This window comes from Carcharodon carcharias, chromosome 8 (assembly GCF_017639515.1).
Source record: "Carcharodon carcharias isolate sCarCar2 chromosome 8, sCarCar2.pri, whole genome shotgun sequence".
Taxonomy (NCBI): domain Eukaryota; kingdom Metazoa; phylum Chordata; class Chondrichthyes; order Lamniformes; family Lamnidae; genus Carcharodon; species Carcharodon carcharias.
Window position 1 is genome coordinate 151594758 of NC_054474.1, and position 26242 is coordinate 151620999.

At 42.5% G+C, this 26242-nt stretch overlaps 1 protein-coding gene across 2 annotated transcripts in view; it reads left to right on the forward strand.

Annotated features, from left to right (window-relative positions):
• The window catches only part of pomt1 (protein-O-mannosyltransferase 1), a 46416-nt gene extending 34686 nt beyond the window's left edge, over positions 1-11730 (forward strand). For both annotated transcript variants that reach the window (XM_041194206.1, XM_041194207.1), the window contains 5 exons: positions 1450-1547; positions 7411-7524; positions 8820-8946; positions 10049-10226; positions 10402-11730. In XM_041194206.1, the coding sequence (XP_041050140.1) occupies positions 1450-1547; positions 7411-7524; positions 8820-8946; positions 10049-10226; positions 10402-10576 (692 nt within the window). In that variant the 3' untranslated portion in view covers positions 10577-11730. The remainder of the gene's footprint in view (positions 1-1449; positions 1548-7410; positions 7525-8819; positions 8947-10048; positions 10227-10401) is intronic.
• Positions 11731-26242: the final 14512 nt, after the last annotated feature.

Below are 26242 nucleotides of genomic sequence, written 5' to 3' on the forward strand. Positions count from 1 at the left end.
TTCTTCTCCGCCGATGCTGCCAGACCTGCTGAGTTTTTCCAGGTAATTCTGTTTTTGTCTTAAAGCCAGAGTTAGGTTCCTTCAGACATTTCTTATCCAGCAAAACCAATGTACAAGTTGAAATACTGTATTGTACGTGTGCAGCACTGTGCATTACTAGCTGGAATAACTTGCAAAATAAAATATATTACTGAATATGTCAGAAATACTGTATACATTGAAATTAGATAACATTAAATCACCAAGCCAGCCCCAGGTAGCACTTCACTCTCTCTTTCTCGCCCACATTTTCCCTCTCTCTCTTTCCACCCTGTCCTGCGGGGTACCATGGATGAAGGCTGGGGTGGGGATTGGAGAGGGCGGGGTCGCAATGGAGCCGATAGGGGGGTGCCGCAGAAGGAGCCGGAGGGCTCTGTCACCTACCATCCTGCCACCCCGGCCTGGGTTCATCACCCAATCAGCAGCCAGCAACCTCCCGTCCCTGCCCTGTGCTTCTGTTCCCAGGAGCTCGGACCTTGCTCTCTCCCCGCAACCTGGGCCTCTGCTGATTGCAGTGGTGGCTCAGAGTTCTTCATGGGGGGATGGGGCCAGCGAGCAGACAGCATTGACGTCAATTGAAAACAGATCCTAAAGAGTAAATCATGTTAAACGACTTATAGTGAGGACTTATTGTATATAAGTACAATCAAATAGTTGAAATGAGGAAGATTTTGCTTCTATAACTTTATTAGAAAGTTGAGCAAGATGAATTTTGAGTTTAAAAGGTTACTTGTCTGCAGTAGTTAGTACCTCTTCTGGGAGGCACATATAACACCCCCATCCCCTTAAATCCCTCAAACACCCACACCATGCCCCAAAAGGAGCAGGCAGGTCAATACAGCAGAGGGAAATAAATCCATATTGATGCCCTTTCTGAAACCATGCAGACAGTGCAAACCATCTCTCCATTAAAAGGCAGGACTGTTGCTCATCGTAAAAGTTCCATTTTGTTCCTGCTTTCTCCCTCTTCCCTCATTACTTTTCCAAGCAAATCAGTGGCTTTGATCGCTAAAACACACACTGATCCATGTTTATATACACCAACACACCAACATCCAAAACATACTTTTCTGCAAACAACATTCTGTTGAATGTGCCTTACCATCAGGTTTCTGAAAAATGAATTAAAGGGCAGAAACAAGCAGAAATTTCACCCTTGTGGTGTGATATTTGAAGTGCTTGATCAGAATATTGCCTTGCAATCACTAACCACTATGATTTCCTAAAATATTATTCAATGGAAGTAATAAAAATAGAACATTTATAATTGTCCTGTAATAATTGTGAGTATGAGCTTAGAAATGCAATGGTATAATTCCTCTAAAGCCTTCAGGTATCTCTGTTTGCCCTTTGACATTTCTGGAAGGTGCCTTGTTTTTTAAAACTTTTTTTTTTCATTTTCTCCCTGAGGTGAGGAACAGAAGGAGAGAGAGCTAGAGCTTCAAACTCCAGCACAGATGGATGTCAGCAAAAACATCAGCTTTATGGCTAAATTTCTGGAATTGCAAGTACTGGAACCATTAGATTTATGGATAAAAGCAAAAAACTGCGGATGCTGGAAATCCAAAATAAAAATACCTGGAAAAACTCAGCAGGTCTGGCAGCATCTGCGGAGAGGAGCAGTTAACGTTTCGAGTCCGTATGACTCTTCAACAGAACTAAATAAAAATAGAAAAGAGGTGAAATATAAGCTGATTTAAGTGGGATTGGGACAATTAGAGTTGGATAGAGGGCCAGTGATAGGTGGAGATATACAAAAGATGTCATAGACAAAAGGACAAAGAGGTTTTGAAGGTGGTGATATTATCTAAGGAAAGTGCTAATTAAGGGTAGAAAGCAGGGCCAGCAAGGTACAGATAGCCCTAGAGGGGGTGGGGGTGGGGTGAAAGAATCGAGATAGGCTAAAAGGTAGATATAAAACAATGGATGGAAATACATTTAAAAATAATGGAAATAGGTGGGAAAATGAAAAATCTATATAAATTATTGGAAAAAAAAGAGGGGGAATCGGAAAAGGGGTGGGGATGGAGGAGAGAGTTCATGATCTAAAATTGTTGAACTCAATATTCAGTCTGGAAGGCTGTAAAGGGCCTAGTCGGAAGATGAGGTGCTGTTTCTCCAGTTTGCGTTGAGTTTCACTGGAACATTGCAGCAAGCCAAGCACACACGCGTGGGCATGAGAGCAGGGTGGAGTGTTGAAATGGCAAGTGGCAGGGAGGTCTGGGTCATGCTTGCGGACAGACCGATGGTGTTCTGCAAAGCGGTCACCCAGTCTGCGTTTGGTCTCTCCAATGTAGAGGAAACCGCATTGGGAGCAACGAATGCAGTAGACTAAATTGAGGGAAGTGCAAGTGAAATGCTGCTTCACTTGAAAGGAGTGTTTGGGCCCTTGGACGGTGAGGAGGGGGGAAGTAAAGGGGCAGGTATTGCACCTTCTGCGGTTGCATGGGAAGGTGCCATGGGAGGGGGTTGAGGTGTAGGGGGTGATGGAGGAGTGGACCAGGGTATTCCAGAGATCGGTAATTCCTCTGACACCCTACATCATATCAACAATTTCCAGTTCCCTGGCCCTAACCGCCTCCTCTTCACCATGGATGTGCAATCCCTTGACACCTCTATCCCCCACCAGAATGGTCTGATGGCACTCTGCTTCTTCCTCGAACAGAGGCCCGAACAATCCCCATCCACCACTACTCTCCTCCATCTGGCTGAATTGGTTCTCACACTGAACAATTTCTCCTAAAACTCCTCTCACTTCCTCCAAATAAAAGGTGTGACTATGGGTACCCACGTGGGCCTAGTTATGCCTGTCTCTCTATGGGGTATGTGGAACATTCCTTGTTCCAGTCCTACTCCGGCCCCCTCCCACAACTCTTTCTTCGGTACATCGATGATTACTTCGGTGCTGCTTCATGCTCTCGTCTGGACCTGGAAAAATTTATTAATTTTGCTTCCAATTTCCATCATTTTCACATGGTCCATCTCTGACACTTCCCTTCCCTTCCTTGACCTCTCTGTCTCAATTTCTGGTGATAGACTGTCCACCAATATCCATTACAAGCCTACCAACTCCCACAGCTATCTCGACTACAGCTCCTCACACCCCGTTTCCTGTAAGGACTCCATCCCATTCTCTCAGTTCCTTCGCATCTGTTCTGATGATGCCACTTTCAAAAACAGTTCCTCTGACATGTCCTCCTTCTACCTTAACCGAGGTTTTCCACTCACGGTTGTTGACAGGGCCCTCAATCGTGTCCGGCCCATCTCCCGCGCATCCGCCCTCACACCTTCCTCTCCCTCCCAGAAGGATGATAGGGTCCCCCTTGTCCTCACTTATCACCCCACCAGCCTCCGCATTCAAAGGATCATCCTCCGCCATTTCCGCCAACTCCAGTATGATGCCACCACCAAACACATCTTCCCTTCACGCCCACTGGCGGCATTCCGCAGGGATCGATCCCTCCGGGACACCCTGGTCCACTCCTCCATCACCCCCTACACCTCAACCCCCTCTCACGGCACCTTCCCATGCAACCGCAGAAGGTGCAACACCTGCCCCTTTGCTTCCCCTTTCCTCACCGCCCAAGGGCCCAAACACTTCTTTCAAGTGAAGCAGCATTTCACTTGCACTTCCCTCAATTTAGTCTACTGCATTCGCTGCTCCCAATGCGGTTTCCTCTACATTGGAGAGACCAAACGCAGACTGGGTGACCGCTTTGCAGGACACCTTCGGTCTGTCCGCAAGCATGACCCAGACTTCTCTGTCACTTGCCATTTCAACACTCCACCCTGCTCTCATGCCCACATGTCTGTCCTTGGCTTGCTGCATTGCTCCAGTGAAACTCAATGCGAACTGGAGGAACAGCACCTCATCTTCCGACTAGGCACTTTACAGCCTTCCAGACTGAATATTGAATTCAACAATTTTAGATCATGAACTCTCTCCTCCACCCCACCCCTTTCCGATTTTTTCCCCCCCCCCCAACTTTTTTTCCAATAATTTATAAAGATTTTTCTTTTCCCACCTATTTCCATTATTTTTAAATGTATTTCCATCCATTGTTTTATATCTACCTTTTAGCCTATTTCGATTCCTTCACCCCATCCCCATTAGGGCTATCTGTACCTTGCTTGTCCTGCTTTCTACCCTTAATTAGCACATTTCTTAGATAATATCACCACCTTCAACACCTCTTTGTCCTTTTGTCTATGACATCTTTTGGTTATCTCCACCTATCACTGGCCCTCTATCCAACTCTACTTGTCCCATGCCCCCTTAAACCAGTTTATTTTTCACCTCTCTTCTATTTTTATTTAGTTCTGTTGAAGAGTCATACGGAATCAAAATGTTAACCGTATTCGTCTTCGCAGATGCTGCCAAAACTGCTGACTTTTTCCAGGTATTTTTATTAGTTTTATGGACTTTGCTTTTGTGAGATAGTAGGCATAACACACAAAAAGAAGGAAAGAAAGAGATTTAGTGCCTTTCATAACTTCAGGATATCCCAAATGCTTTACAAACAGTAAAGTTCTTTCGAACGTAGTCATTGTTGTAGCACAGGAAACGTGATAGCCAATTTGTGCACAGCAAGGTTCCACAAACAGCAATGAGATAATGGCAAGGTAAACTGTTCTGGTGATGTTGTTTGAGGGATAAATATTGGCCAACCCACCGGGGCAGTCTCCCCTGCTCTTCTTTGTAAAGTGCCATGGGATCTTTTATATCGACCCAAGATGATAGATGGGGAATCAGTTTAACAGCTCATCAAAAAATCAGCACTTCGGGCAGTGCAGCACTCCCTCAGTACTGCAAAGAAGTGTCAACCGAGATAATATGTTCCAAGTCTTTGGAGTGGTGTTTGTACCCATGACCACCTTACTCGGAGACAAGAGTGCTACCTCTGATATAAAGCAAACGCCAGATTGAATGCAAATCAAGTCTCTTAGTAGGTAGGCAGTCAGATTTGGTGACAATTTCTTTCCAGTACATTTAGTTTAAGAAATGAAGCAAGTATTTCCACTTTACTTTTGGATCTTAGATTTTTATGTTCTCTGCATTTAATTTTCTATTACCCTGCCAGTCGCACTCAGCTTCAACATGCAGTCAGAAGTTGTCTCTATTTGACTAACATTAAGTCTACTTGTGCCTGGTTGCCATCAATGCTGCCAATGGGATGTGTTATAGATCTCACTGATATTTTTCTCCTCCTTTTCCCTTTTAAATCAAACCATTAGAATTTGAGTCAGATCATTTCACCATCACAAAAACTCACTTAAAATGACCTAACTCAGATCTCCCAATATCCATCCATTCAGAATAACTAAATTTAAATGCCAGTTGAGGCAGATTTTGAACCTAAGTTGACTAATGAGGATTTCAACATTCTATCCTATACCTACTGAGATGCAGTTCAACAATAATGAACACTTGACACTCAAGGAATGTGGTGTTCTTGAGGCACTTTAAAAAGAATCCCTCATACTCATTGTGCTTCAGAGCTATTCCTTTGACCCAAGCAAAGCCCTCCAAATATGGCACCAAATCCTCATTTCTGCTCAACATGGCATAAAAATGTCTCTTCACTACCTCTTACACCGAGAGAGAAAACTGAGACTACTACTGGGCTACCAGCTATTCCAGTTTCTCTCCCAATCTGAAACTGGTCTTTTCCCACTCCGGGGAAAATTCAGATTGTGAAGGCTACATGCACTTTCAACCAATATTTGCTGCACATGTCTCTCTCTCTCTCTAAGAGACCATGATCAGGAGATGGCAATCCTATTTAAGGCATTGAACAGGAGGGAGACTTTTCGATGAAAGTTGACTTAGACTTTTAAGGTTATATGAGGTCTGGGTGTATCAGAGGCAAGAGGGAATTGGAAACATGCTGAAAGTGCTCACATTCCAGGTTTCAAACACTGCCTTCTGTGCTGTGCCACCTTGGGGTACAAATGCTGCCCCTCTTAGGTTTATCCCTGGGCTTTCATTAATTGAAAAAGAATGTAAAAATCAATGAAGCATCAACTCGTGCATTCTGGTATGAAAAATTTGAACAATTTACTGAAAGGTATATGCTCAAAGAATGTTAACTGCATTTCAGGAGCAAACCAGCCTCCATTGATATTTTTGTTGATTTTAAAAGTGGGTACAAAGAAGAAATCTAACAAAGTACTTATCCTCTACCCTCACTTGTGTAAAAGCAGGTGAATATGGGCTCTGAAGTGTAGAGTTTATTTTGTAAACTATCTTCTACACAATAAGTCCAACATAATATACAGGAAAAGCAGAGAGTTGAAACTGTAACGTCCTGTGTTGTAATTTGCTAAGATACAGGTCCATTTACTTGATTCCCTCAGTGAGTTTGTAATCCAGCCTTGCCATCACAGTAAGAATGAAATAAAGACTTGGATTTATACAGTGCTTTTCACAACCTCAGGATGTCCTGGAGCACTTTTGAAGTGTAGTGACAGTTGTAATGTAGCAGGAGTAGCACCCAATTTACACACCGCTCCTGCAAACAGCAATGTCATAATGGCCAATTAATCTGTTTTAGTTATGTTGGATGAGAGATAAATACTGGCCCATGCGCTGAAAAGAAAACTCCTGCTCTTCTTTGTAAAGTGCCGCAGGATCCTTTACATCCTCCTGAGAGGGAAGACAAGGGTCTTGGTTCAATGTCACATCCAAAATTTGTTGTCCCCCTCAGTGCTGCACTGGAGTGTCAGTCTAAGTTTTGTGTTCAAGTCTGTAGAGTGGGGCTTGAACCCATGACCTCTGAAATAGAGGTGAGAGCGTTAAGCGCTGAGCCAAAACTAATACCTGTAATGGTGATGAGCACAGCTGCCTCCATGCAGGAAGCTGGGAACATGGGACAGGGAATCACCCATGGTGCTCTTGCATTTTTCCCAGTGACCAGTTATCCAGTGGCATTTGCAGGGAATTTGGTGCAGGCTACCTGTCCATCAGCAGCATGAAGAACGTCAAGAGGAAAATATAATTTTTAAACAACCTGACAAAGATATATACCTAATTCAAAGGCTCACTGATATTGTGAAGGAAGAGCTGAGAAGATTATAAATCAGCATTGTTGCATTAAGCCATTAAGGAATTCAGGAGAAACTCCTTTACCCAGAGTGGTATAAATGTGGAACTCGCTACCACAGGGTGTGGCTGAAGTAAATAGTATAGACGCTTTTAAGGGAAAGCTTGATAAAAACAAAGGAGAAAGGAATAGAAGTTTATGGTAATAGGGTGAGATGAAGAGGGGTGGGAGGACGCTCATGTGAAGCGTACACAGTGGCAAGGACTGAATGGATTGGTTTTGTGCTGTACTTTCTATGTAATATGAACAACTTCTATCTTTTCTCCAGCTGAAGATGATGATGTTGAAGAGTGAAGAGACTGAACACAAGTACAGCTCATCCCCTCTGGAATGGATAAACATGGATACCAATATTGCTTACTGGCTGCACCCCAGCAGCAATGTAATGAACAGATTTAACTGAACAATACTTATATTTTTGTTGTAAAAGTGTGTGGTTGATATTTTCAATTCATATTTGTACTACTTGGGGGTTTGCTTACTAGCTTTCCTCTTGTTCTTCAAAGCATATAAACGGCTCAATTCTGGTGCAAGATGCCAGTGCAGACTGAATGTTGAAGTGAATGTCTCTTAAATGGAGACCAGGCTTAGACCAGAAAGTTTTTTAAAAAAACAAGTATTTGCTTCTATAATGGATGTAAATTGGTGCCCTGCTAATATTAGCGAAAATATGGCATAGTGGTCATATCACTGGAATAGTAATCCAGTGATTAGTATTATTTGTAATTAGTATTACCAAGGCCCAGGCTAATGCTCTGGGGACAAGGGTTCAAATCCCACCACGGCAGCTGGTGGAATTTAAATTCAGTTAATAAATCTGGAATATAAAACTAGTTTCAGTAATGGTGAGCATGACAACTAGCATCAGTTGTTGTAAAAACCCATCTGGTTCACTAATGTCTTTTAGGGAAGGAAATCTGCCATCCTTACCCAGTCTGGCCTACATGTGACTCTTGATCCACAGCAATGTGGCTGACTCTTAACTGTCCTCATGGCCTAGCAAGCCACTCGGTTCAAGGGCAATTAGAGATGGGCAATAAATGCTGGTCTTGCCAGCGATGGCCACATCCCACAAAAGAATTTTTTTAAAAAAACAGTTCCTAGGCGGAGATGAACAATGTTGTACTTCCCATAATTGCCTGTAACTAGCTGAAAAAGATATGGAAGACAGACTTTAGTGGCTTGGAGTCTGACAATTTTCCTTTATTTCCAGTGAACAGCTACCTCCCTTATTACATGGGAATAATCAGGAATTCTAGATGGGAATGTCCCCTGTAATAGATATTCCCCAATGGAGAAGTGCACTTGCCTCCACTCAATAACTTCTTCAATAATTCAGCTGAGACTTGGAACTCCCCATAGAGAAAATGACTGAAACAAGTCTGAGTCCCAGGGCAACGGCATACATCACTGGCCTTCCAGCTATAGACCACTCCTGTTAATTTTATGTCTTTTGCTTTATATAATCAAAGATTTGAATTATTCACTAGCTGAAATTAAGTGAATAAAATGCAACAGAGAAGGAATTATCTTCAATTTGAATGAACAGATAATTCTAATTGAGAAAACTTTATTTTAAAAGATCTAAACCATATTTTCAGGAATATTATAAGCTTAATTACATTTAATAGTTTGTACAACATCTTTACCTTTTGAATTCCGAAACTTATTCCACAGGCACAGATACAGCTGATTGGAAATATTGTGACGTGGTCGTCGGCAACTATTGGAATTTTTGTTTATTTGGTACTTTTCCTTTGGCATCTGCTGAGGCAACGCCGGAGAATCTACACCATCCCGGAAGGTAACTTTTGCTCCGTTAATTTTTTTTGTTAGGTACATTTCAGATTAAAAGTGCATCAAGTTTAAGACACTCCCCCTACAGACAGCACTTTGATGCACTCACTTGGCCTTTCAAATGAGGAAGTAAGAAAGAACTTGCATATATATGGCACTTTACATGGACCTCAGGATGTCCCAAAGTGTTTTACGGTCAATGAAGTATTTTTGAAATCTAGCCACTATTGTAAAGTGGGAATTGCAGCAGCCAATTTGCACCAAGTAAGCTCCCACAAACAACAATGAGATAATGACCAGACACACTGTCTTTATGATGTGAGTTGAGGAATAAATGCTGGGCAGGGCACCAGGGAGAACTTCCCTGCTCCTCTTCCAAACAGAGACACAAGATCTTTTACAGCTACCTGAGAGGGCAGATGGGGCCTCATTTAAATCATCCAGAACACGCACCTCCCGCAGTGCAGCACTCCCTCAGTGGGAAGGTGACTAAGTTGCTTGTTAAGTGCATTAAGATTTTAGCAGTTCTAAAGCAAGAGAAGTTTCTGTTTTACAGTAGCTCCAATGTCTCATCTGATAAAACAGATTACATGTACCCATCTGCCTTAACTTATCAAGCATTTGGTAAGTTTGGTTTCTGGCAGTGGTTATGATTTGTACTAACACCCCAGGGGTCCTGAGTACCAAAACCACCATGACATGATGTGAAACTGGGTTCAATTAATCTGAAATAAATGACTGTTGTCGTTGATTATGCTGCTTCCCACTGCATCACAGTTAAAGGAAAACATCATGCACTTGTTCGCCCAGCTATATTTACTTAATGGAGTTTGTGGTAAGAGTGAGTGTTCACCGATGCAGTTTGTAACCACGCAACCTCCCGAAGTGCATTTGTTTTTATTTTTTATGTATTTCATTAAAAGTAGTTTGGAATAAGTTTTATATAAGTGCACTTTAAAAAATCGAAGAAGTTGTGAATAACTTGTACTGGGTTAAGTTCCAATTGATGAAGTATTGACATATCATAAATATCCATCCGATATAATGTGTTTAGTGTCTCACTGCTGCTGGTTTTGATTTGAGTACTTACATTGTCTGTGCTCTGTTAGATTCCTGGGAGCACTTTGTTCTGGCTGGAGCTGTCTGTGTTGGAGGATGGGCTGTTAATTATCTGCCCTTCTTCTTGATGGAGAAAACACTCTTTCTGTATCATTACCTGCCTGGTCTCACCTTCAAGATCCTCCTGCTGCCCATAATTCTTGAGCACATTCACCATCACATCCTCAGGTATGTACAGTGCACAATTATTTTGAAGGAAAGCTGCTAATCATCTGAGCTGTATCTTCCAAAGTTCTTGTTACATTTTCAATAACCTACTTAGCAACAAAACGTCACCATAGCCATAAATCTAATCCAGCGTTAACTATTACGAAACCCTGAACTGCTTCTATTCCCATTTCAGGTCTTCTGTCACTAGAAATACCTTCAGTGCTGTGGTCCTAGCTTGGATCTCCTCCGTCTACTTGGTGTATCAGACCTTTAGCCCTCTTACTTATGGATATCCAGCTCTTTCAGCATCTGAGTTAACTACATTGCGCTGGAAAGACAGCTGGGACATTCTCATACGTAAACGATAGCACTGGTCTGAGGCAAAGGACAGTACACTGACTACAAGAAAGGAGTGAGCTCGTACTTTAAAATTCAGGCACTTTAAAGGATTATGGTTTACATCGATTTACAGTAATTTTATAATATGGGCAGATAAGTAAAAGGTCGGATTATTGACCATTAATAATTTATCTATATTGGTGCAGTGAAATGGACTTCTGATATCAATATGATGCTGCGTTGCCATGAAGTATTGAGAGCTCTCAAGTGCATCAGACCCAACACTGTGTGTCTTATGGTGCTTAATGCTAATGCTGGTCGCTAAGGGAGATCCTCAACTGCCAATGCCTCTTCCTGCTTTTTTTTGAGGTAAAGATTAATATCAGCAGATATTGCAGTGTTCTGGTGGTTATAACACTACAGTATGAGTCAGATTGCCATGACTTTAAGTATTATGGTTATTTCTAACTTAACCAAATTGTGATTAATTTTGAAAGCTCTTTGTTGCAACAGGTTTAGTGCCTTATGACAGCAGAGCTCTCAATGAGAGTTTAATGCTGTTCCTGCCAATCTTGCCTAACTGTAAAGGAGCCTCTTGCAGACTGATTGATTGTAAAATGACATTCATGGCTCATCCAATTCGTTGAAGGATCTGAAAGTACATGTACACTATTTTTAAACCTGTCTATCCCAGCTCTTTGTAAATTAGTTGATTGACTTATTGAGTTTTCTATTTTTATTGGACTTGCTAACTAACTGTGAACATCTGGGTTGCAGTGATCACTCCCCACATGATTGCAATTAATACCTAGAATTTCAAACTTACCCTTGCTTTGTTCTAAATAGAGGTTCACATGGATGGTACTAAAATCAGGAATTGAAATTGTGTACATGATGTGTCATACATATTACTGTTAGATAAGTATGTAGATTGTATATTTGTACTGTATTCATTATGACTGCCTATTAAAGTTCTGTTGTTCAAGGTACACTTGGTCAGTTATGGTAAAATCCGTGTTGATGAAACATCGGCCCCAAGGAGGAACCGATGAATTCTGAGTGCAACTGAAGCTGAGCAAGTTTATAGAGGCTTTGTATGGATATACTGTGAAAAGATTGAAACACGCAGTATTACAATAAAATGGATGTAGTTCTGGAGCATTTATTAAAAATTAAGCACTGAGTTAATGTGGTGTTTGCATTTAGTTCATAATCTAAGTATTGCCTCTAGCACCTGGAGCTCAGCAAATCTAGACTTGATTCTGCTGAGACAAAATAATGTAAAGTTGACTAAAACGAAAGGAATTTTACCCTCACCTTTAAGGTCCAGCTTACATGAAAATAAAATGTAGGTATTTTTGGAAGGATGCTTTTTTATATGATACTTCATTGGTGATGAAAGCCATTTTGAAAATTATAGTTATGAAAGCACAAATCAGTATGGTCTTCCCTTCTAACTAATACTGTTTGGAAGTTTAAAATTGTCATTTTTATTGTGGTTACCACATTTCTGAAAGATGCTTCTACAGAACAGAATTGTAAATTGTATAGTGACATCACAGGTTGATGAAGTTGTATTATTATTTTGTGATTGTTTTTCCATACCGGCATGACTTTAGTAGCCCAACAACTTTCATCATGCAGCATATTGTGACATAGAGAAATGCCCCAAAACATGCTGAAGCATAATCACAAAAGTAAAATACTGTGGATACTGAAATAACAAACAGAAAATGCAGGAAACACTCAGCAAGCCTAGCAACATCTGTTGAGAGACAAACATATTAAACATTTCAGGTCAATGACCTGTCATCAGCATCACAAAGACATGGAATCCATGCCAAAAAGGGAGATGGTAGCAGGGGTGACCAAAAACTTGGTCAAAGAATTGGGTTTTGAGGAGCAGAGAGGTTTAGGGAGTGAATTTGGGGCCAACGTGAGTTAAGACACAGCCACCAATGGTGGGGCAAAGGCATGAGACCAGAGTCAGAGGAATGTAGTGTACAGGGGAGGAGGTGGTGAAGATTGTAGAGATAGGAAGGGGCGGTACCACAATGGGATCTAAACACAAGGATGAGAACTTGAAATTTGAGACACTGGCAGACCAAGAGCCAGAGAAGAGGCGGGCAGTAGGTGATTGAAACAGGATACCAGCAGCAGAGTTTTGAAGAAGCTCAGGTTTAGAATTTGGAGGATAGGCCAAACAGTAGAACATTCAAACAATAATGGATAACCATCAACTGAGCTGCTAAATTGCTGGTTGACTGTGTAGGTGTAGCACATACTGCTTCTTACTCATTTAAGTTGGGGAAAAGGCTTCAAAAATCAAACCTAACTTGTGTTTTCAGTTGGTGGCTCCGTGAGTTTTTAAATTGGATAACCTTCACAGATCCTGACACTTTATACTTTGATTTTCGTTTCCCATTCTGGTGACCTGAAACAAAGTCTGTACTTGGTTCAATCTCATTTTTGAGTTTGCCCTTCAATGGAAACCATCACTTTGCAAATCATATGAAAATGAACTTTAAATAACCCAGTTCTGGTCTGAAGGTCATTACAGCCAGGGTCCCAAAGTGGCTTTCCCTAACCCATTCACATCACACTGCCCTCTGCCTACTGAAGCAGACAGAACTGCCTTTTGTGTCAAAGGCTACTACATGCAAGGCTTCAAAAGGTTTAAAGCAAGAAGGACAAGAAAATGAGAGATCCGCTACTGTCCTCCTAAATCAATAGTAATTATTGAACAATATTGGTTACTAGCTTTGTAGTTCTGCCTCCGTACATTTCCCACCCCCATGACCACCAAAAACCGTTGGGAGGGAAGAAATTTTCTCTGCATTTGGTAGACCAAGTTTGATTCTGATTTACCTAGAACACACGCACGATCAAAAACCAGCAGCCATGGAACCAGACTCCAGTGTGACTCTGCACCCCTTAGTTTGGCTACTTGAACCCTAATATCTGACCTCTATTAATTGGGCAGTCTTCCCCACTACCACCTCATTCTTCATGTTTTGTGAACCCTGACACACTTCTATTAGAGGGGGAGAGAATAAAAGTCAACTCCAAATCTCAGAAGCCCAATATTATATTCAAGCACTAAGTTCTGATGAAAGGTCATCGACCTGAAAGGTTAATTCTCTTTCAGCTGATGCTGCCTGACGTGCAGTGTGTTTACCCTGCTTAACAGAAGAAAATAATTGGTTCTGTCCATGACTGGCACACCTTGAAGCTCATTATTCTAGGTTCAAACTTTCTTTTACTCCTCTGGCTTTCTCAGGTTTTCCTGATGGAAAAAAAAACAGTATTCCCTCAAACGGGACTACAAGGTCTGGGTATACGATGGTGTTTATGGTAACCTAGAATTTTAAATAAAATTATCACATATGTGGACAGCACAATAAGTCTCACAGTTCTTCAACAACTGAGGGAGATATTGTCCACATCCAAGTGTGTTGTCTCATTAAAAAGATATGAAATTGAGCAATTAACATTTCAATACAACATTTGGGTTCTTTTGAAGCTGGTCAATTAGAGCAATAGTTTCAATGTCTGTAATCTCTTGCATGTTTCTAACAACTCCATGATATAGTAACAAAATACTATAGATGCCGGAAACCTGAAGTAAAAACAGAAAATGCTGCCTGTCCTGCTGGGTATTTCCAGCAGTTTTTGGCTTTTATTCCATGACATGTTAGTTTGTCGGGCAGAGCACTTGTTCACATTTTGTGATGATCATGATGGTGATGAGCTGGGCTGCTGGTTACTTGCTGTGAGAATGATCCAAAGACTTTGTGCCACACTTTACCACTAAGACACCTCCTGCTGACCCTGATCAGGCAGAGTGATAGTCCCTGCACATGTCCACCTACTGCCACTGCCTCTGTGCAGCCACTTGGGAGGAGTTCCAGAGTATTCAGTCATTACACCCAACCAGCCTGTAGCTTTGGGGCACGGACAACAAAGATAAGCCAATCCAGTTCTGAAGAAGAGTTATATTCGACTCAAAACCGTAACTCTGTTTTTCTCTCTCCACAGATGCTGCCAGACTTGCTTAGTACTTATAGCACTTTCTGTTTTTATTTCAGATTTCCAGCATCCGTAGTATTTTGCTTTTATTATTAATGGGCCAATCACAGGCAAGAGGACAGGTAGTGGGAGGTGTGTGTCTTGACTTGACCCTCGCACTGGTCTCTGGGAGTCTCTGCTTCCTCCGTGTGAAAATATCACGAGGGGACTAAACTCCCAGTGGCTGCTGCAAAGTTTCACCCAAACTCGCACTGTTGAAGTCAGGCTTTCTTAAACAGAGGGGCACTGTCCCCAAACCGCCTTCACACCCTAGGTATTCATGCATTTATTTTGTTATAGCATCTAATATCAATTATACAACCATGCAGCATGGAAGGAGGCCATTTGATCCATTGTACCCATGATAGCTATTTGAAAGAGCTATCCAATTGGCTCCACTTCCCTTGCTCATTCTCCATAGCTCTGGAAATTTTAGCTTTCTAAGTATACATACAATTCCCTTTTTTTGAAAATTACTATTCAATCTGCTTCCACTCTCATTTCAGGTAATGTGTTCCAGATTCAACTCCTGCTTCAGCTCATCTGCCGCTGAAACCCTCATCGATACTTTTATAACCCCAGACTTTTTTTATTTCAATGCACTCCTGGCCAACCTCCCACATTCTGCCCTCTGCAAACTAAGTCATCCAAAATTCTGCTGTCCGTGTACCAACTTTACATCAAACCCTTGTAGCAGATGATCTACGCTGGCTCCAGGTTAAGCAAAATCTCAATTATTAATTCTTATACTTTTGAATTCATCCATGGTTGCATCCTTCCCTATCTTTGTAACCTCGTCTAGCCTCACGACCCTCCAAGATATCTGGGTTCCTCTATTTCTGGCCTCTTGCATGTACCCCCAATTTTAATGACTCCACCATTGGTGGCCGTGCCTTCAGCATGCCTAGCCCCTATACTCTAGAATTCCCCCTCTACACCTCTCTGTCTCTCTACCTCTCTTCCTTTCAGACACTCCTTAAAAACCACCTCTTTGACAAAGCTTTTTGTCCTTTACTCTAAATTCTTAATGTGGCTGAATTGAATTTTGTTTTATAATGCTCCTGTGAAGTACCTTGGGACATTTTATGTTGCAGGCACTATATAAATGCAAGGCATTGTTATTAGATTAAAAAGTAGGAATAGGCCACATGGCCTCTCGAGCCCAATCTATCAGTCAATACAATTCTTGAACTCATACATCAACTCCACTTTCCTGCCTATCCCCAATTACTCATGGGAAAAAAATATTTCTCCTCATTTTGCCTCTAGCTCTTTTATCGATTACCTGGAATCTGTTTCCACGTATTTCCGATCCTCCGGCCAGCAGAAACAATTTCTCCTTATTTACTCTATTAAAGCCCTTCATAATTTTGGACATCTATATTAAATTGCCTTTTAAACTTTGTTCTAAGGGCAACAAGCACAGTTTTTCTATAATCTCTTGTAACGGAAGTTCCTCATTCATGATGTAATTCTAGTAGCTCTCATCTTCACCTTCTCTAAAGCCTTACACACCTGTCCTGAGTGTGGTATCCAAACTAGACACCATACTCCAGCTAAGGCTAAGTCAATGATTCATTAAGTTTTAACCTAACCTCTTTGTTTTGTACCCTATACCCCTATTAATAGGAAACCAAAGACCCTGCTTTTTTTTAACAGCTTGCCAGTTCTCTCTGTTCCAACTCCATGTTTCAAGTGGTACCATATAGTTTGACCACCTCTCCTCATTCTCATGAATTATTTTCCTTAACTTTCCACTGCTAGTAAAAATAGGCAGCTTCCTCTTTGCTGGCCTATTGCAGCTGTGGTCCCAGTATGTGTAGTCTCTCACTGTAAAACCATCCAAGTCTGATTATGAATCATTCATTATCATTCATTATTGATGCATCTCTGCAGCTCACTTCTCTCTTTGTGGTTGTGACCAAGGCTTTCTTTGACTTCACTGTGTTTAACAAGGTCAACTAATCCACCCTCTCCTGTTGCCAACCTCTAAGGCACTGCTCTTATGTTTCCAAACCTATCCAATAGCTATTTGTTCATCCACCAATGGCTATCAGAAGTTCCCAAGGTTCCATGCTGGTAAAGAGAAATGTTCAAAGGAAAATCTCCAAAAAAAAACTTTTGTTTTAACGTCCTGGTGATTTTTCTCCAGAGTTGCACGCAGCAGTGTCTTAGAGATTAACCTTCAATTCCTGGGGACTCCAGGCCAATCCTGGAGCATTGGTAATCTTACTCCATGTCCTTGCCCCACCCTCTCCCCTAATCTCCTACAGTCTTTCAAAAGGCAGAACAGGCTTGAGGAGCTAAGTGACCTATGTATGCTCCTGTGTTCATAACTCTGAATTCCTCCTGCTCCTGTGTCCATAGCTCTGAATTCCTCCTGCTCCTGTGTCCATAAATCTGAATTCCTCCTGCTCCTGTGTCCATAGCTCTGAATTCCTCTGATTCTGGACTCTTGAGCATCCCCAATTTTAATGAATACACCATGGTGACCTTGGTGTTGGCTGTCTGGGCCCTATGCTTTAGAATTCCCTCCCTAAATCTCTCCACCTCTCTCTTCCTTTAAGATCTTCCTTGAAACTGATACCTTTGACAAGTTTTTAGTCATATGTCCTATTATCTGCTTAAGTTGCTCAATGTCAAATTTTGTTTGATAATCTATCCAATGAAGCACCTTGGGACTTTTCACTCTGTTAAAGATGCTGTGTAAATGCAAGCTGTTGTTCTACATCTATACCTCCCCCTCATCTGTCAACATGGAATTTGTTTCCATGTCCACCTCTCAGCTCCACCTCTCCATCGCCCTTGATTTCACCATTACATCTACAATATTGAATTGCTTGTCTGACATCCAGTTGTGGATGAGCTTTGAAGCTTGGCAGTTATCTATCCCCTGGTACATTCTCCATAGCAATGCTTCTACCAGTCAGAGTCCACTTGCTAATCAATCAGCAGTCTCTTCTCATGCAGTATAAATTGTTGTTTGCATTACAATTGGTATTCTTGCGAATCTGTCCTGATGAGTACAAGGCGAAAAGCTTCAACAGCGCACGTTTTTTTCCAGCAAAATCTTAATTTTTGATTTACAGATTTCAGTTCTTACATTAGTGCAATTACTGGTACCCTGTATTTTGCTGGCACTTTTTGTGTCAGCCTTTGCTTGGTTAGTCACACTCTCATCTCAGAATTGCAAGTTTCTCAGTTTATGTCCCACTCCAAAAGTTGAGTGCAAGAATCCAGACAGACACTCCAGCACAGTGCTGAGGGAATACTGCACTAAATGGAGGTCCTGTCTGTGTGTCCTTTAAGCTAGACGGTTAAAAAAATCCAATGACTGCTATTTCAAAGAAGAGCAGGGGGAGTTCTCCTTGGCAAATATTTATCCCTCGATCAACATCCCCCCAAAACAGATTCTTTATCACATTTCTGTTTGTGGCAGTTTGCTGTGTGCAGATTGGTTGCTGGATTTACTTCATTACAACAGTGACTACACTTTGAAAATAAAGCACTTCCCAGCTGCAAAGTGCTTTGAGACATACAGTGATTGAGAAAAGAGCTATGTAAATGCAAGTCTTTTTTTCACTTTATATTCTAAATGATTTTTGGAGGAATCCTAATCAGGGAAGAGAAGAACTTTGGTGAAGGAAGTGATTGAGTCAATCCACCATATAGATTACAATGAACTTGACAGGTGGGTTCAGAAACAATCCACACCGTGCCAAAGTTACACATTAATCCGAGTTATTCCAGGCCAGTTTTGCATTCAGTGCTGGACAGCGTTCCACCTAGATGTAGGGTCCAATTAATTTTTGCACCAAATAGACACAGATGATTTCCCTGAATCTGCTGGTTCCTAGGACTCTTCCAATAGGGGCACTGATAGCAAGAATAATGAGGTGTTAGTGAGGCTACTGCATCACTTAAGCTGTATTTGCATTATCACTGCTGCTTCAATGTAACTGAGTGAGCCTTGGTCAAGGGTTGCCAACCCCTCCTGGTTTGCTTTGGAGTCTCCATCAATTAGAGACTCGTCTCCTGGCCACTGGGGTGAAGGGGGGGGTAGGTGTTGGGATTCTATGAACTTCAGTTATAACACTTCAGTTATTAAATCCATAGAATTATAGAATAGTTACAGCACAAAATAAGGCCATTCGACCCATCATGTTTCTGCTGGTATTAAAAATATTTGAGATGGGAACATAAGCAAAAGACAAAAATCATCTGATTGGGTAATGAGAAGTGTGTTCTTTCTCTGGAGTGTGGGATGGGGAGGTGCTGTGATGACGGACATATAAAGTGACCAATGGCAGGAGACTGGGGATGGGATGGTTGGAGATCATGTGACTAAATCTCGCGGAATATGTCCACTCAGAGTTGGCAAAACTGCCTTAGCAGCTCTGGACACATAATGTGCCACTTCCCAGACCACTGGGGGAAAGACAGTGCAGTCAGCACATGTAAACAACCACAACAATAACAACGTGCACTTATTTAGCGTCTTTAACACAGTAAAACACCTCAAGGTGATTCACAGCAGCATTATCAAACAACATTTGATGCTTATCCACTCTGGAGGTTACAGAGATAGAGATTTGGGGGTTTTAAGGAGAGTCTTAAAGAAGGAGAGGGAGAAGTTTAGGGAGGGAGTCCTCAGGCTCGAGATCCTTTAGAGAATAGACCAGGGATATCTGGGTATGAGAGAGTGTCGTGCAAGAGCGCAAAATTCCATTTGGTTGCCAGGGATCTGAAGGTTAGCAGAGGAAGCAATTTCAACCTGCATCATCTGTGCAATTCATCCCAGGAGCAAAGAGAAGCACTAATGGTATCTTCATTTCCATCCAGATCATGGGAATGTCTAGGAATTGGATCAAAAGGAAGGCATTCCTCATAGCTTTCAACTATTATCCAGATGGATTGGGGTTAAGTGTCCACATGATGCCACCTTGGAAGCTGCATTAACAGAAGTTTAGGCACATACAGCGGCTGAGGTCATGACCACCAATGGTGGAGTGATTAAAACGAGTGGTGTGAAAGAAACCAGAGTTGAGGAGTACAGAGATCTTGAAGGATTTTAGGGCTGGAGGAGGTTACAGAGATAGAGAGGCGAGGCCATGGAGGGATTGAAAACAAGGATGATAATTTTAAAATTGCTGGAAATCATGTTGAAAATCGACATGGGGCAGGATGTGATATTAGGGAGCCAAGACCTGGAAACTGCAGAACAAGTCTCTGAGTCACTTTATCTTTCACATAATATTGAAAGTTCTGAATCAGCAGCTGTACAACCAACAAATAGTTTTTGAAATGTCAATAGTCACTTACATAAACTGATGGTTTATTGTGATTCTGTCAATGAGGACAGCTGATTAAATTAGTTTGTGGTAGAATTAGGATTTAATTTCAGATGCAAACATTTGGCCACTAATTTGGCTTTTATCTCCGCACCACTTAGATTCTAGATGACATATTGAGTTGTGGGGAAATCTTGTCATGTAATGGTACCAATTATCACTCGCTTTGGCTGGTGCATCATGAGGTCTTCTGTTAGTTAATCTCTCCTGCCCTCCAACCTATCACAGACCTTCGCTTTTGTTTTTCTTGCTCCCCACCCTCCCCTTCCACTGACTTCAAAACTCTTACATTTTCTACTTCATCGATCTGAAACGTTAACTCTTATTTCTCTCTCCACAGATGCTGCCTGACCTGCTGAGTACCTTCCCCATTTTTTAATTTTTATTTCAGATTTCCGGCATCTGCAGTGTTTTGCTTTTGCATTCCGGGCCCTAATTCTAGGCTTTAAATGCTACGTAGCTTCCTGTCGAGTGGCGTAGTTATGGTTGTCTCCAAGTGAGATGTTTTCATTAATGACAATGAAGAGTATTAAGTATCTAATTGGTAAGGGATCTTACCTGATAGACAGTGGGAAATGACTGCTCTGACCCATTTGCCCATCGTGTCTCTACATAGCGTTTCCATGGTAGCCGTGCCATCAGACACAAGTACAGGAGGAAGAGTTTTATGCTTGTTATCACAGATTGATTGCTTAATGTGGGTTTTATTGCTCTTTCAGTTAGTTAATATTTAAGAGATGAAGTTGTATTGATAACTGAATTTGAGGCACTGTTGAGCGAACATATTTGAAGGGTTTTGAACATGAAGATTTCCCTCACTATCCCCAGCGTCAACTCAGACCAGGATTTAGGGTTGCCAACTCCTCCAGGATTGCCCTGGGGTCTCCAGGGAATTGAAAGTAATTCTCAAGGTTACTTTAGGGAGTTACCTACAGGAGAAAAATCATAGCAGCAGTTAAAAAAAACACATATAACTTATCATTATCTTTGAAAACTTTTGCTTATTTGTTAAAAGAATTTTGAAAATGAGGGGAAAAAGATATGTGACTGAGAGCCATCCAATCGCATAACAAATGATATATTGTTGAAAAGAGAGACATGTTGCTGAGGATTTTCTTCTTGCACTCATCAGGACAAACACAAGAATGCTAAATTTCAGACATTCACACCAATCATATTGTAGGAGCAAAGGATGCTGATTGGTTGGCAAGTTGACTCCCAACCAATCAGCACCTTTTTCTCCTGTAGTATAAACTGTTGTAAAAACAGAAAGTGCTGGAAACACTCAGCATGTCTGGCAGCATCTATGGAGAGAGATACAGAGTTAATATTTCAAGCCCAATATGACCCTTCTTCGTTTAAATTGTTGTGGTTGCTTGAAATTTGGTATTCTTGTGTTTGTCCTGATGAATGCAAGACAAAAAGCTTCAGCAACATGTCTCTCTTTTCAGCAATAACAAATTGTCTTTATTTTCCAACTGTCCCCTGGGCGGGAGGAACTGTGCCACAAGGATCAATGTGTCAAGTAATCAGTGACAGGAGAGCATGGGGTAGGATGTTTGGTGGCAGGAAATGAAATGTCCAGGAATACCCCCAACCACAGTTGATGACCCTACTTGGCTCCCAGACTGACAGACTTAGAAAGGCCAATATTAAGAATGTGCACCTAGAACCAATGGCGTTGTGTTAGGATTATTGTACCTGTACTGTTTCCCTGCCTAAACTCCTATCTGAACCTGGGGAAAATCCTTACATTGTACAGAAAAATAAATGTTTATTGTCGCCGGACTTTACAAACCTCAGCACTTAAGATTGGGCATGAGCAACAACTTGCATTTATATAGCACCCTAACGGAGCGAGACATCCTAAGGTTCTTCACAGGGGGTGTAATCAGTCAAAATTAGACACTCTGGGATGCAGTGCGAGCTGTGCAAATCGCAAAGAGACACAGGGAGTTGCAAGAGGGCCTCCAGGCAGTTTCCCAGATCGCTAACCAGTCAAAGCTGTAGAAATATGAGACAAATGGCATCCCAGCAAGACAAAAAAAACGGGACGATCCCATAAAAAAAACAGGACGATCCCATAAAAAAAAGGACACCGGACAATTGGCAAAATTGCAGGACGGTTGCTCACCCTGCTATGAACATATGAGGGAGGGAGGAATAGGAGATTATGCTGATTGAGGTGGATGAAGAAAGGTGGGAGGAGGCTTATGTGGCGCATAAACACCAGATGGACCAATTGGGCTGAATGGCCTGTTTCTGTTCCAGACATTCTCTGCAGTTCTTTTTGCAAGGGGAGGGTTTGACAGCTGCCTCGCGGATGTATTTAGGAGCTGGACTCACTCCGTCAGGGTGGAGTCTCCAAGAGTGGAGCGGCTGTTGGTGGAAGAACGTCAGTGCCAAGTCAGGTACATCACAAGGAAAAGTGTTCTCATGTTCTTTCTGTGCCTATGATCAGAGCCAGTCTCATCCCAGTGTCCCAACCTGCCATGAAGCAGTGTGGACAAATGAAATTTTAAAAAAGTAAAAAAAAACTTCTTTCATTGTGACCTTGTCAGTTGTGTGAGGAAAAGCCAATTAGAGTGCTGAATTTAGGAATATAATTCATTAAAATGCAATAAACTCTATCAAATGTGTTTTTTTTCCACAGCTGGGCAGTTGTTTGCAGTGATGAAAGGTGGAATTTTCCGCTCCCATTGGCAGTGCACATGTCTGGCGGTGTGAGGAGACAATATGGTGGGAAGGCCAAAAATTAGTTTTATGGCCATTGTGAAACCAGTTTGCGATTGTCCCCACTCTGTGGTCATTGGCAGGCTGCATTCCCTGCGCCACACGTTGGGAACCTAATTTCAATACTTTAGAATCTCATTATAATCCCTGCCTGGTGGAATCATTGCCCCAGGCTGACGTATTTCACAACTGTACATGAGCGACGTGCACCTGGCGAGCTGCACTTCACTCAGAGCTTCGAGGTTTGTTTGCCCACCTTGCTTCGGGCAGCACTCAAAGTCATCAGTGCCAGGATTCACAGGTAGCATCGCATCACTTTCAGCGGGGCTCATGGGCAGGTCTCTACTTACCAGACCAGCTGTAAGGTGGAGGTGGTTTTTCAATGACTAGGCCTTGCTTGGGGAAAGGGGGAGAAGTGGCCTCAGGCAAGGGAAGAGGCTGCAGGACGAGGGCTGTACTGGGAAAGGGGGGTATCCCAGGGTATGTGTGGGGTCTTATGTTGATCTGTGCAAGTGGCCTCAAGAGGGTGAGGGCTGAGGAGGCAGTCTCCAGAGGAGGTGAGGACAGATGGAGGTGTGAGGGTGTGTGTGAGAGAGTGAGTGGTGATGTCCCTTAAGCTGGCAGTGAGTGAGAGGCAAGTGAATGTGTGATGGGCTTGTGAGTGTGTGTGAGTTTAGAGAGATGAGATGGTTGCCTTACCCTGGCCGCACAGATGAGATCATTCATCCTCTCTTTGCATTGGATGGCCAACCTCTTCTGTGCAGCATTGGCACTGATCACCACTGCCATCGCCTCCCAAGCTGGAGTGGTGAGATTGCTGGACATTCTGCGGCCAGAGCAGGGGTGGAGGACATCATGCCGGGCCTCCAAAAGGCACTGCAGTGACAGGTCACTGAACTCTTCTTGGCTTTCAGGGCCATGTCTTCACTGGAGCAACCCTGGGCTGTAAGCATTGAGAACTGTGTGTGCAGCTGCAGTTTGGATATGGTACCCAGAGTGAGGAAACAGCGTGGTGGGTGATTCACCAGCGAGACGGTTTGTTTCCTGTGGCTGCATAATTAATGAGGTGAGAAACTACCATTGCGGCCGGCAGGTAAAACATCATTTTTCACGTCCGCTACCCACACTCAGTATAACGCTGGGGTGATTCTGCCCAATACCTTGTATGAATCACAGGGGTCTTACTGGTATGTGCTTTCATTGACCCCTGGCAGGAGGTGTCATATCCCAGCAGTATTAAATGGTGCTGCTTGAACCCAAGCGGAAATAATCTGCAGTTTTCCCACATTAACTGCTTCGCAATGTGACGCAGTAAATGCTGGATCGCTAGCCAGTGACACCCACATCCAATGAATGAAGAAAGAGGAATGGCTGACCGGGGAGTTAATGATTGTTTCTGACGCAGCATTCAGCCCAAGAAAACGTTTGATCGAAACAAAATGGTCAGGCTCGAGAAAGAAGATTGTGTCTGGGGAGAGTTGATGGGCGGGTGGGGGTGGGGCTGGGAGATGCAAAAAGAAAGGGTGTTTTATAAAAATGGTGCTCGCCTGTTCTGTACTGAACAAGCATTCGGTTAAATCTTGAGAAGGCATGAATTTTTTAGAAGAGATAATATTGAATTCCTAAAGGCGCTTATCAACCAGCTTTGATTCACCAGCTCAAAGCCACATTCTCAGTGTGGTTCTCATGCCCAATTCAGTGCAAAGTGAGGCACGGCACCACACTGATCATTGAATCACATCAAACTAATTATAAGAAATAAGGACTTGCATTTATATAGCACCTTTCACGACCACCGGATGTCCCAAAGTACTTAACAACCAATGAAGTAAAGGGTAGCACTCTTATCTCTGAGTCAGGAGGTTGTCGGTTCAAGCCCCACCCCAGGACTTGAGCACAAAAATCAAAGCCGACACTGTTGTGTTGTTTTGAGGAGGTGCTGCACATTCAGAGGTGTCATCTTTTGGATGAGAAGTCAAACCAAGACTGGCGTGTACCTTCTCAGAGCGTGGGAGGTCCTGCCCAGTGCCCTGAGCCAATCATTATTCCTCAACAAATATCATCTTTTTTATTTGTTCATGGGATGTGGGTGTCGCTGGCTGGGCCAGCATTTGTTGCCCATCCCTAATTGCCCAGTGACAGTGAAGGAAAAGCGATATATTTCCAAGTCAGGATGGTGAGTGGCTTGGAGGGGAACTTCCAGGTGGTGGTGTTCCCATCTATCTGCTGCCCTTGTCCTTCTAGATGGCAGTGATTGTGGGTTTGGAAGGTGCTGTCGAAAGAGGCTTAGTGAATTCCTGCAGTGCATCTTGTGGATGGTACATACTGCTGCTACTGTGCGTCGGTGGTGGAGGGAGTGAATGTTTGTGGATGGGGTGCCAATCAAATGGGCTGCTTTGTCCTGGATGGTGTCAAGCTTCTTGAGTGTTGTGGGAGCTGCACCCATCCAGGCAAGTGGGGAGTATTCCATCACACTCCTGACTTGTGCCTTGTGGATGGTGGATAGGCTTTGGGGAGTCAGGAGGTGAGTTACTCGTCGCAGGATTCCTAGCCTCTGACCTGCTCTTGTAGCCTAGTTTGGAACTAGAATGGTACATCATGAGAGGGACTTTACTGGCAGTGTATTCAAAGTGCTGCTTCTAGCACCCTGCATGTGCCGAGCTCCAGATGTCATGGTGACAACAACTCAAAAATGCTGGATGCTGCTTAGGTGCAGCCTGAAAATGAGAGTCTGCAAAAACTCCCTCACAGGGAGCAGTTCAAGTAAACAGTAAAGATGCATTTAAGAGGGAAACTAGAAAAGCACAAGCGGGAGAATGAGAATAGGTGGTAGCTTTAGATAGAAAAGATGGGAAGAGGCTTGAGTGGAGAATAAACACCAGCATGGACTGGTTGGGCAGAATGGCCTGTTTCTGTGCTGTCTATCCCTTGTAATTCCTAAAACCAAAGCAATTAAACTTTGAGTAACCTCAGGCTGTGCACCATTTTGTGACAAATTTTGCCTTAACAGCAGGATAATACTCACAACCTTTTATAACACAATTTATTCACTGTCCCGCCATGGATGATGTCATGGAAATTTTTTTCCCTCTTTATTCTTTCATGGGATGTGAGCATCACCAGCATATGTTGCCCATCCCTAATTGCCCTTGCTGGGCCTGGAGTCACATGTAGGCCACACAAGGTAAGGATGGCAGACTTCCTTCCCTAAAGGGACTTTAGTGAATTACATGGGTCCAAATGACAATTAGCGATAGTTTCATGGTCATCATCACTGAGACAAGCTTTATATTCCAGATTTATTAGTTGAATTTAAATTCCACCAGCTACTTGGTGGGATTTGAACCCATGCCCCCAGAGTATTAGCCTGGACCTCTGGATTACTAGTCCAGTGACATTACCACCACACCACTGTCTCCCCTATAAATGTGTTAATAAATATTAAAAGTCTTGTATTTAATGCATGCCTCACATCAAGCTTAGTAAATGAAAAATATTAGCAATTAAAACTCGCAAAGGGAAAATTAAATCCAATAATTTCTC